This window comes from Brassica rapa, chromosome A09 (assembly GCF_000309985.2).
Source record: "Brassica rapa cultivar Chiifu-401-42 chromosome A09, CAAS_Brap_v3.01, whole genome shotgun sequence".
NCBI lineage: Eukaryota > Viridiplantae > Streptophyta > Magnoliopsida > Brassicales > Brassicaceae > Brassica > Brassica rapa.
This window is the reverse complement of record NC_024803.2, coordinates 37,768,182-37,779,999: the sequence shown is the minus strand read 5'-3', so window position 1 is coordinate 37,779,999 and position 11,818 is coordinate 37,768,182. Positions and strand designations below refer to the sequence as shown.

General features: G+C 33.5%; 2 protein-coding genes across 2 annotated transcripts; both read right to left on the bottom strand.

Annotated features, from left to right (window-relative positions):
- Positions 1-261: 261 nt before the first annotated feature.
- On the bottom strand, positions 262-2,422 carry LOC108869695. The gene is made up of 2 exons (XM_018654437.2): positions 903-2,422; positions 262-829 (listed from the first exon to the last, which is right to left on the bottom strand). The coding sequence occupies exons 1-2, from the start codon at positions 2,420-2,422 to the stop codon at positions 262-264; spliced, it is 2,088 nt and encodes a 695-aa protein (XP_018509953.2).
- An 8,134-nt stretch (positions 2,423-10,556) lies between these two features.
- LOC103841999 (uncharacterized membrane protein YuiD) lies at positions 10,557-11,798 on the bottom strand. The gene is made up of 2 exons (XM_009118596.3): positions 10,988-11,798; positions 10,557-10,916 (listed from the first exon to the last, which is right to left on the bottom strand). The coding sequence occupies exons 1-2, from the start codon at positions 11,609-11,611 to the stop codon at positions 10,743-10,745; spliced, it is 798 nt and encodes a 265-aa protein (XP_009116844.1). The 5' UTR covers positions 11,612-11,798; the 3' UTR covers positions 10,557-10,742.
- Between the last annotated feature and the right edge of the window lie 20 nt (positions 11,799-11,818).

Below are 11,818 nucleotides of genomic sequence, written 5' to 3'. Positions count from 1 at the left end.
TGGGTTTCAGCTATGTTGCACCGGGACGGATACGGGGACGGATACGGGGGCGGGGACGGGGACGGGAAACGGCTAAATCTAAAATTTATGGATACGGGTACGGCATGGGTACGTCTATATATATATATATATATATAAAATAAATATGTATATATAAATATTAAAACCAAAGCATAAATCTCATATAAAATAAAACACCATAATAATATCTTAAATAAAATAAAACATCACTATAATATCTTAAGTAAAATAAAAAATAAACTAATCATCGATCAATCCATTCTCCAATTCTGGTTCATCTAGTGAAAGACTTGCAAACTCCAAATATCCCATATCTTCCATAGAATCAAAATCATCTCCACCAACATCCCACATCTTTGTCTTTTCTTTTTCGTATTGCTCGGAGTTCCTTGATAAGAAACGCAAATTGTTGTGGATAAAAACTAGATCTTGAGCACGACTTGGATTCAACTTATTCCTTCTAAGTGAATGAATGAATGAGTAAGTACTCCAGTTACGCTCAGCACATGAAGATGAACTAGGCTGTCCAAGCAACTTAAAAGCCAAAGTCTGTAGGAAAGGAGTTTGAGCACCAAAGTTAGCCCACCATTTCTTGGGTTCCATAGTAAACATCACCGAAATGCATGTTAAATCCTCAAAAGGACCAGTTCTCATGGAGAATAAAGCATATTCATCCATAACCTTAAGATGATCATCAATACTCGGAAACAATCTTCTAAAACACTTCATTCTCTCATTTGAGACATCTGGATCTCTATGTGGACCAAGTCTTGTAGAATCTTCACTTAGCCATTCATCACTATAAAATCTACAATGAAAAAGATGTCTTATATGAGGCAATGAAACAAAAAGAAAAAAACATATATTTTAAAATCAATTACCTTGGATTTAAAGAGTGAGCTAGACAATGCAGAGGAGTGTTGTTTTTTGTCCAGCGATCCACTAAAATCTCATGAACAACTGTATAGAAAGAGCTAACTTCAATCACTGGACGTTTCTCTTTCTTATAGATCTCAGACTTCACCTTCTCAATCATGGAATCCCACATCTCATATACCAAATGAAGACATGGTTTGTCAGTGTCACAAAACCTTATCATCTCATATATTGGTCTTGTGAAATCAATAATGTATGACACTTGCTCCCACCAATCATCACTAAGAATCTTGCCCTTCACAAAGGTTGCTTTCCCCACATCATCTTCTCTATAAGTAGACCACTCCTCACTTATGACCATAGCTTCAAGGCCTCTTTTGACAAGCTTCAATCTCTTAAGCATCACAATGATAGAGGCAAAACGTGTATCAGCAACTGCAAGCAATTTAAGAGGAGAGAACTTACTAAAGATAGCTAGTCTCATGTTGTGGTTCATGATGAAATGTTTTATTGCAAGTGCATCTCCATGAACATCAGTTATCCAATTGCATTCTTCATATGTTGAAGCATTCTTCTCCACATTCTTTGCTGCACAAATGTTCTTCAAAGCAAGATTGAGGGTGTGAACCACACATGGTGTCCAATAAATATGAGGAAACGTACTCTCAATAATCTCTCCAGCAGCCTTACAATTTGCTGCATTATCAGTGATGATTTGCACAACGTTTTGATGACCCACTTCATTGATAACCTCTTTCATCAGACCAGAGATGAAGAATCTATCTTTCACTTCTCCAAAACAGTTCACAGCCTTGAGGAATATAGGACCACTTCCAGAAGTAGCAATGAAATTAATCAAAGGTTTTCTAGTAGGATCGCTCCAACCATCTGACACAATCGTCACCCCTCTTTCTTTCCATGTTGACTTAAATGGAACCAATAATCTTTCAACATTGTTTCTCTCTTTCTGAAGCAGCGTAGTTCTAAGCTTATTGTAACCAGGAGGCACATAACCATCAATCTTGTTTTCAGCAGCAAACTGGTAAGACCTATGATAATGTGGGTTTCTTGCAAGGTTAAACGGTAGACCTCCACTGTAGAACATTCTTGCAATTTCTTGATCCAGTTGATCCCTGACTTCAATACCAAAAGATCTAACAATTGCAGAATCAGCAGCCTTTCTTTTCTTTGAAGCATGATCCGTTTCATTATTTTCACAAGGTAAAGGAAGCGCTCGAGAACCACTCTCGTTTTTCTTCTTCTCAAACTCATCTTCCAACTTCTGCATGTCAAATTTTTGACTCCTTGTTGCTTTCTTACATATAGCAATACCTTGGTTTTTAATTCCAAGTAGATGAGCTCTAATTCTGAAATACGAGCCTTGTCGATCTTCGTTGCAAATATTGCACTTAAATTTCCAAGTGCCTCCTTTTGCTCCTGATTTCTCTAATTTAGTCACGTAGTTCCATAATGGAGCTTCTTCAGAAGCATTGTCAACACTATCACTTGCTCCTTGAGAAGTCATGATTAACCTGAAAAAAAAAACACACGTGAGAATCTTGTATATAGATCAAACAGAAACAATACACATACGTAGCATGAAACAAAAAAAAAACAGAGTTTTGTTTTCCTGCACCGCACGTATACTTTTACTACAAGCTAAAATCACAGATACGTACGTGGTGAAACAAACCATAGCAAACCAATACTATCTAATACTATCTACTTTTACGTGAGAATTGACAAACCAAAAAACAGGATTTGTAATCATACTTAATGTGTTTCCTTTGACGTGAATCAATTGAGAGAAAGAAGATGAAGTGAATAACTGAATAAGAAGTTGTTTAAGTTTAAGAGATGATGATAAACTTTGTAACCCTAATTGTTTATATAAGTACGTGTTTCCTTTTTTCAATTGTTTTACAAAACTAAAAAACATCAAAAAAAAGGTAAATAATCAATTTTTACAAAACTATACGGACTTTACATAAGAAACGTTTAGGAAACGTCCCCGGAACCTAACCAAGCCGTCCCCAAAAATCTCTGCCGTCCCCACCTCTTCTGAAACGTTTTGGAAACGTCCCCACGCCGTCCCCGCGCCGTCCCCGTCCCGGAAACGCAGCTGGTACGGGAGACGTCAAGCATATGCCGTCCCGGTGCTTCATAGGGTTTCAGATCTTTATACTGAAATTCTAAGCTTATGCACACAGATTAATAAAACATATGATTTTCTATATATCAAAATAAAAACACATTTACATATAGACCTAACAATATTTCAACTAACAGCAAAATAAAATGAAGAATCTTGTTAATAAATTTTGCATTGAAACTCTAAAACGATATTTATTTTGAAATAAATTGTTTTCCTTACAATGATAATTAAATAAAAACGGAGGGAGTAAAGGCATAGTTAAACTCGGTCTCTTAGCCGGGATTTTTAACTCATGATTTGATATTTTTTTTTTACATTTTTTGACTAAAAAATGACTTTTATATCTCTTATTTAAGAAACGGTTCTTAATTTTTTTTAGTTTAAATCTAAAAAAATTTAAGAACTGTCTCTTATCCGAAACTTTCAGTTAAGATATTAGAGTTAATCATTGTCTAAAGCTCAAGTTAGAACTCTGGAAAACGACAGCTATTTCACAAATTATTATTCCTTTAAAATAAGCTTCCCATTTAATATATCAAAAACTGCATGATAAAATAATGAAAAAGTATAAGACAAGTTAGCCCAGCATGAACTATTTTGAAATCTATTCTTCATGGTGTTTTTATTAGTTTTAGATAGAACCGTAGAATACTGTAGAGTTATCTACCTAATTATTAACATATGGTCTACGAAACACAATTACACTATTTATGCATCACTTTACAAACTATGCGAGCGCATTAGAAAGCAAAAAAACGTTTAAACAGTGTCTGGCAATATATACCATTGTACGGGAAAATCTTTGCAAAGTGGCAAGGAGATTTGAAAGAATATAATTTTTCATCAGCAAAGATGAAATCAAAGAGTAAAATATAACAATATTAAGTAAAGCCAAGAGTAAGAAATTACCATAAATAATTATTCACATCAATTAAATTAATTTTCAAAGTGATTCTTTAGACTGCATGAGAATTCATGCTCGCATATCACAATGGCTAATTTGGACGTCATTTTTAGCTGCGTAAAATAAAAACTTTTTTCTCGAGCATCTACTTTTAAGCAAAGATTAATTTAACAAGCTGCTGCGACGGATATTCTCTCAAGTTGTAAATATTTAAACACAAAAGACACATATAGCAAAATTAGATAAATATGATTAGGAATATATGACCATTCAAAGTGAAATATGAACCCATGGGTGGGAATAATAATGATACATATATTAGTTAATTAACTTTTATTAAACAATTGCTTAGTGGTGTAGTGGAATCCATTACACAACATTTTTTATTTTTGTTTATTCTTCTTAATTACTGTTATGCTACATTGAATATTTGATAATATAGTTAATCACTTGTTTAGTCATAGTCGTCACTGGCCACGTCAGTAAACGAGAATAAACGAATATGCTCATATTATATTAATCATATATTGAATTAATCAACGATACTCATTTGTTATATTGCTGAAAGGAGAACGAAAAGTTGTCGAAACATACCATTGTGGTCCTATCTTATTTTAAAATATTAAATACGATCGAAAACAAGGGTTATATTATTAATTATGTTGTTGCTCAATTTTTTATATATTAATTATGTTCATAATTTAATTAAAATGAATGGGCTGGCTTTAATTGAATCCAGTCGAGAAATAAGGATTGTATTCCAACGTCGTAATTATCTTCAGCCTTGCAATAATTTTATCTTTCAAAGTTCATAAATTCATACATTCTAAAAAAGGTTCGTACATATAGTTATTGCAAATTATTTTGTACATTTTCACCATTTGGTCATACACAAAACATCTTCCCAGTCTTTCATAATGTTTATATACATGATATCAGAAATTTGTAGAGTTCTTTATGCATATATGTATAACACCGGAAACTTTTTTAGTTTTTATATACATATTGGCATATTGCTTTCTTTTTCTTTTGGGTGGAGCCTAATTAATCAAGAAAATTTTAGGGATAATTATTTCAATAACCGTAGCATAGGTCTTGTTAGACAATAAACAAATCTAATTTCTTAAAACGTTATTACTGCGCACTCATATTGTATCTCTATTAATATGATTTTAAAGCATTTTCATTGGTATAACTAGACTAAAGTTTTCTTTAAATCATTCTAAAAACCTAAAAATAGTCTCTTCAAAACTAAAGAAAAAAGATTGTCTCCTCATTCTCTAGAAAGGTAAGAGGTCTCAAAATTTCTAGACCATCTCCAATGATTTGCATCATCTTCAAAATGATGCAAACTCAAAAAATATTATGATTTACTCCAATAGTTTTCCTAAATTTTAATATATTCATTTTCAACTACATTGCTAATAAAAGTTTTTATTTGATAGAATTTAAAATAATGTTCACTTGTTTTAACATTTTAAACTTAAATTTCTTAATTAAAATAAATTATTGTTGGATTAGTAAAATTACATAAGCACATACAATAAAATAGTATATTTTTATTTAAATAGTACTTTTAGTATATTTTTTTCATAAATAAACAATCAAATCATGTTCTATGTTGTGTTAGGTTTATATGTGTTTTTTTATTTATTTTGTATTAGTTATGTATTTTTAATGTTACTATCTATTATTTATTATATAATTTTAAAATATAAGTTATAAGAAGTTTAATCAGTATGTATATATAATAGACAAAAAATTAAAAGTAATATTTTGTGTAAATATTTTTTTATGCATAAAATAAAATTTTAGCAAAAATTTAAAGACTATTATGCATTTGAGATAGACTTCTTTTATTTTCTGATGTTTTTCTTTATTTTAGACTATTGGAGATGCCCTTAATGATTAAGAGTAACTCAGTTTTAATAAAGGTTATCTCTATGATCAATAATTGTAGTCTGCAAGATTATCATGATTTGCAAGAAACATATATAAAAATACCGAGTTTTAGAGACCATGTCATAATAATTCAAAACATCAAACGTAGTTAAAACTGGCACGGTGCGTGACCTAGTACGTAATCGTATATACATGTGTGTGTATTTTTTTTCTTTGGTTCAAACACACCATATGGAAGATATGGGGATAATTTATTCAAATATGTTTCTCATTAGTCATGACTCATATCATATGTAATGATCAAATTACATTTAATGTGGAACATATATGATCACACATTTTTTTTTATAAAAGGCTTTATGATCACACATTCTATTTGGAAGATATATGATCACTAATTTTGTAGGACGTCCATTTATGGTTTTTCTTCATAATTTACTAAAATCATTATGTAAATTTCGTACGTGGCCGGGATTTTGTAAGATATATATTGATTGGTACCAAGAAAAACTGAATGATAAGATAAAGAGCATAATCATACAAACTTACCAAATATGAAAAGTAGGAGTTTGCATTATACATCAAAGAATTCAAATGCTGTAATCATATCATTCGCACTCTTTGGCTCTTTCTCTGCTTCTTCTTCCCAACCTGAGGTGGAGTACGCAGATTGTCAAAAGGTAATTTCGAATAAGAAAATCGTCCGTACACAAAAAAAGATTAAAGGGTCACTTTCAACCTACTTAACACTCCCACTTAGTCGTTCGGTCAAGCTCCCATCTCGGAGAATCTTTTTGAAATCCATTATCAAAAAAATTTAAAAGGGTTGTACTTTTTTTAATATTAAATATTTTTAATTTACAGTATTTATGTTGGATGAGAGATTATTATACTTCTGAATTTGCTCTGCTTGATCATTTGCAAAATATAGAAATAATTTCGTGAATTTACAAGACATTATTAATCGTACAACTCTTCAGAATCATGTTTTATATCCAAGCTTGTTGTGATTATATAAGTTTATTAACCAAAATGAAAGGAATCCGTTTATTTATTTTGTGGACTTTTGGCCTGTTAACTATCTTATCTATAGTATTATACAGATTTATTTATTTAATTTTTCAGTTTCTTATGCTTTCTCTATTCAATCATGTTGCCAACCAATACCATTGTTTAACCTGCATTATAACAGAACTAGGAATCATTTTGACAAACTGTACAATAATACTCAGTCGCAATTTATATTCATTAACTTCATTACTCGTAAATGTAAAATGAACTTAAAAACTTCATCATCCCACAAATTTAATGACATAGTAAAATAAAACAAATCATTCAAATCTGTATCTATAAAACCGAAACATTTGTTCCCCTAACCAATTTAGGACTAACTTACGTGAGATTCGGTTTTGTTCATTCATTATTGCTCTCTTTTTTTTGTGAGTTAAAATGGTTGAGTAAGATTCCAAGCTTTCCTCAACGATCAATATACATATACATTTATTGTTTTCGATTTTGATTCAGCTAATTAGATGTTAAAGGTAGATGACAACTTCGACGGGATTGATCACTACACAATTATAAATGGAAAGCAAAGAACCGCCAAAAGACAAACACACATACATATTTGATTTCAAAGACTAGTTCATACACTGTAAAAAAAAGTTGTGTTGGTACCTTTTGGGTGAATGGAATATAAAATTTTATGTCAATAACATGACAAGAGGGGACCATAAAGATAGATATATCACATATGATCGCTTTCTCTGTCTCTCTCTGAATATGGACCTGAACTTCTCTTCCTCCGCATTATTTGTCCCCGCAAAACCTTCTGGTTCTTCCATCCATTTCCGAAAAAACATTTTTAAAATATTCACGTTTATTAAAAATATAATAAATGTTTATCATAAATTTATTACTCTTTCCGTTTTTTATATATGACGTTTTAGAAGAATTTTTTTGTTCTAAATTATTTGACGTTTTTAATTTTCTATGTAAAATTTATTACTAATTAATGCTAGATGACCAATGATATTATAATTTCTATTTTATTATTGGTTAAATTGTGGTTAGATAAACAATTAATGATGTTTTTGTTTAGAAATTAAATATTTCTTAATCTATGTGCACAATCCTAAAACGTCATATATAAAAAAAAGGAGGTAGTATTTATTTTAATTATACACATTCCAATAACTATCAGTCCTAATATTTAATCAACTAAAGTATTTTTATTTACTATTTCTTAAAAATATACAAAGTATCTCAAAAATAATTATAACATCTATTTTTTTGTGAAACATAGAAAAAATATAAAAAAATTTACTTTCGGAAACATAGGAAATAGATTTTACTCGAATATTTAAATGTTTTTGTCATAAAACTATAGCAGCTAAAACTACAAACATGAAATATTACTTATTAGATATTACACATAGTTTATCTGCTATGAATGAATACTTTATTTCTGTTAAACTATAGCAGCTAATATTACAAACATGGATTATTACTTATTAGATAATATTACAAACTATAGCAGCTAATATTACAAACTTGGCGAAAAAAGAAGGTGGATTAGGAATAAGGGACTTGGTCTTTTGGAACAGGGCTTGTTCGATTAAGTTGTTGTGGCTGCTATTCTTCAGAGCAGGCTCTATTTGGGTAGCCTGGTTCATAAAAAACATTCTCTCTGGTCAGGTGAACAACTTATGGACCATCAAAGAGAAACCATCTCATTCATCAGCAACTAAAAAGATCCTGAGGGTAAGGGACTATGCTTATAATTGGATTAAGATCTTACCAGGGAATGGTAAAGATACTCGGTTTTGGTCGGATAACTGGAGTCCTTTCGGTAACTTGAGAACTTATCTACAACTGCCGGCGTCTTCAAACATAGGCATCCATCACTCAGCAACGCTCCATGATCTCTTCCGAAACGACCACTGGCGTCTGCCGCATCCGCGATCGGAAAGACAGCTATCTCTCCATGTCTACCTCTCCACCGTTACGTTATCGGCAGAAAGCGATGTCTATGAATGGTCTCCTCAAGGGGTGTCTTCGGCTACCTATGCGACGGGAACGGTATATTACCTGATCAAGAACCACCGTCCGATCGTCTCTTGGTGCGAAGTGGTATGGTTCTCTCGAGGAATCCCTCGCCACAATTTCCTCACATGGCTCACCGTCCTGAATAGGTGCCCTACAAAAGATAGGATGATCAGTTGGGGAATTCAAATTGATTCAAGTTGTATCTTATGCAATGCTCCATTAGAATCAAGAGACCACCTATATTTTGAGTGCCCATACGCTTGGAGTCTCTGGACGGAACTATCTCGGAAAGCAAACTGGCGACCTTCTCGAAATTGGCTGACAGAATTAGGCCTCATGCAAGCGATGACTCTTCCAAAGCATGATCGTCTCCTGGTTCTTTTGGCATGGCAAGTTACAATTTATCTCATCTGGACTGAGAGGAATAGCAGGATCCATCGACAACAATATCGATCAATCTCCTCTTTGGCAAAGCAGGCAGATCTTCTCATCAGGAACAGAGTTTCAGGGATCAGAGAAGGAAACCCATCTCTCTCCTCGAAAATGCTCCAGCGGTGGTTTCAAAGCTGAAAGCATCGACTTCTTTCGTCCGTCTCTTCAAATCTTTCACTATGGGTTCATTGTATTTCTTTAAGGGCTAAGCCCAACTTTATAATCTTTTGGAAAGCTTGATGTAATGGGCTCCATCCAAAGTAACTGCCTTCATGGCCATTTAAATTTAAAGTAAAGTCCTCTTTCAAAAAAAAAAAAAAAATAACAATAGTTTTTTTTCTGTTAAACTAAACACAGAGATATAAAAGCATAAAACTCTATGTTAGAAATTCCAAGTAATTAATCATATTATTATTCTGAAAATGGAATGTTAGAATATTTCACAAACAGTTATGAATGTAAAAAACTAAAAAGGGTGACAATTATTGAGACGGGTAAGGACCAAATGGGGACGAGTTTTAGACTTTTAGTACTTATTAATGAGAGATGGTTCGATTATAGGTAATTCACTCATAGACTAGAGTAGATTAGTAGACAATGTCCCAGTTGTATTTATTTACAGCTCACAAGAAGCCCAGTTGACTTACATGTTGTAAACGACCCATAACAAAAAAAACAAAGCCCATACACAAACTTTAAATCGGCGGCGAGATATTCAGATCATATTTCCTCGAACCGGTTACCTTTTCTCCATCGCTATGTCAAGTCTAATCCAAGTGAATTAAGTCAATAATGCCACATGGATGTTAAGTAGGGTAAGACTACATATGATTCATACTTCATAATCATCTATATAAACTTATATCTGTTATGATGATTTGTTTAAGAGTCATTAAGGTCTTGCTCTTTGACTGCGAGATCAATGTTTTTGAATCTTCCATCTCTCTACACATATTAAAGAGCACGGAACTACAATTACAGTTTAGAAGTGGGAGACAGTCATGATGGTCTAATTATACAGAGGAACATGGCTCTTTTCTCCTCAGGTGGAGACAGGAAAGAGCTGACACTGCCAGTCACTGGAAAAATTTGGAAATAACAACAGCAAAGTGGAGGAGCTTGTATCCCAAACTTGTCTTAAAAACTAACCATTGTTCTCATGTCATTGAGGGTTTAAATAGTTGATTACCAAACCGGAAAAAAAATAGAGAAAAAGAGAGGCACATGAAACAAAGGTATCATTGGCATTTCCAAGAGTTCTCTCTATTGCTGAACACAACATATGATACAACTACAAATCTTAGCCAAATCATGTTGCTAAGCAATACTCAAATCACAGAGTTTTTTTTTTCTGCTAATACAGAAATTGAACCGAATAAGAAAAAAAAAAAACAATCACAAAACTTAATGAGATCTTAGGTTGAGACGAGGTGGGCCTTGGCAACAAAAGCAAGCAATCACAACACCAACCAATGCTCCCGCAAGAACCTGCGAAGGAGTGTGACCAAGCAACTCCTTTAGCTTTCTTTGACTAATGGGATGTCCTTCAAACAAGTCCCTTATAATCAAGTTCAGAACCTGACATGATCAACAAAAGAAAACATTAGTCATAAAACGAGATCAACACAAAAGACAACCTTAGTCATTACCTCAGCTTGCATACCGGCATGGCGTCTAACGCCAATAGCATCATACATGACAATCAAGCTAAACCCCAAACAAACGGGAAACAACGAGTCCGCAACGCCATGACAAAGCGCAACAGAGGTCGTCAAGGCCATACACAGAGCCGAGTGAGAAGAAGGCATCCCACCAGAAGCAAACAACAAACTCAAATCCCATTTCCTCTCAATGAAGAAGTTAATAACCATTTTGCTCGTCTGCGCAAAGAACCACGCGAACACAGCCGACACGAACGTCGGATTCGCCGAGAGCGTCGCCACGAAAGGACTGATCTTCACCTTAGCAGACGCCGTGATGCTCAGAAGAGCAATCCCTAAACCACCGTTCTGCTTCAAATCTCCGGCCGAAAACGCTGCCGTATCGTCTCTGTAAGCTCGAAAACGCGACATCCATTGCCGAGACGAAACCAAGCCTTTAATCGTTCTGATAAACCGATTATTCCCATTGGAATCAGGTGTAGGATTCGAGGAGGCTTTACAGGAGAAGGAGATGGTCGTGTTGTGGTGGATAGAAGAAGGTAGCTTAAGGAAGGAGAGAGGAGGAGAAGAAGGGTAAAGAGATAAGCTTGATGATGTAAGCAGCGACTCCATGAGAGAAAGTTGCTTAGCTTTTTAAGCGACATACAGAGAGAGAAAAAAGAGTTACAAGTTGAGTGTGTGGAGAGACTTGGCGAAGAGAGATTCTCCAAACTGGGGTAAAGATTTCTTGCATTAATCTAATTCTTAAGCTGATTAGCATAGAAATCGTGTGGTGGAGAAGAAAATGTTTTCGTTTATTGTAACGGAAGTGTCACTCGA

Coding starts and splice junctions, on each gene's coding strand:
- LOC103841999 (XM_009118596.3), bottom strand. CDS start 11,611: ATGGAGTCGCTGCTTACATCATCAAGCTTATCTCTTTACCCTTCTTCT. Junction 10,917..10,987: donor ATGCCGGTATGCAAGCTGAG/GTAATGACTAAG, acceptor TGATCATGTCAG/GTTCTGAACTTGATTATAAG.
- LOC108869695 (XM_018654437.2), bottom strand. CDS start 2,422: ATGACTTCTCAAGGAGCAAGTGATAGTGTTGACAATGCTTCTGAAGAA. Junction 830..902: donor GCTCACTCTTTAAATCCAAG/GTAATTGATTTT, acceptor TTTTCATTGTAG/ATTTTATAGTGATGAATGGC.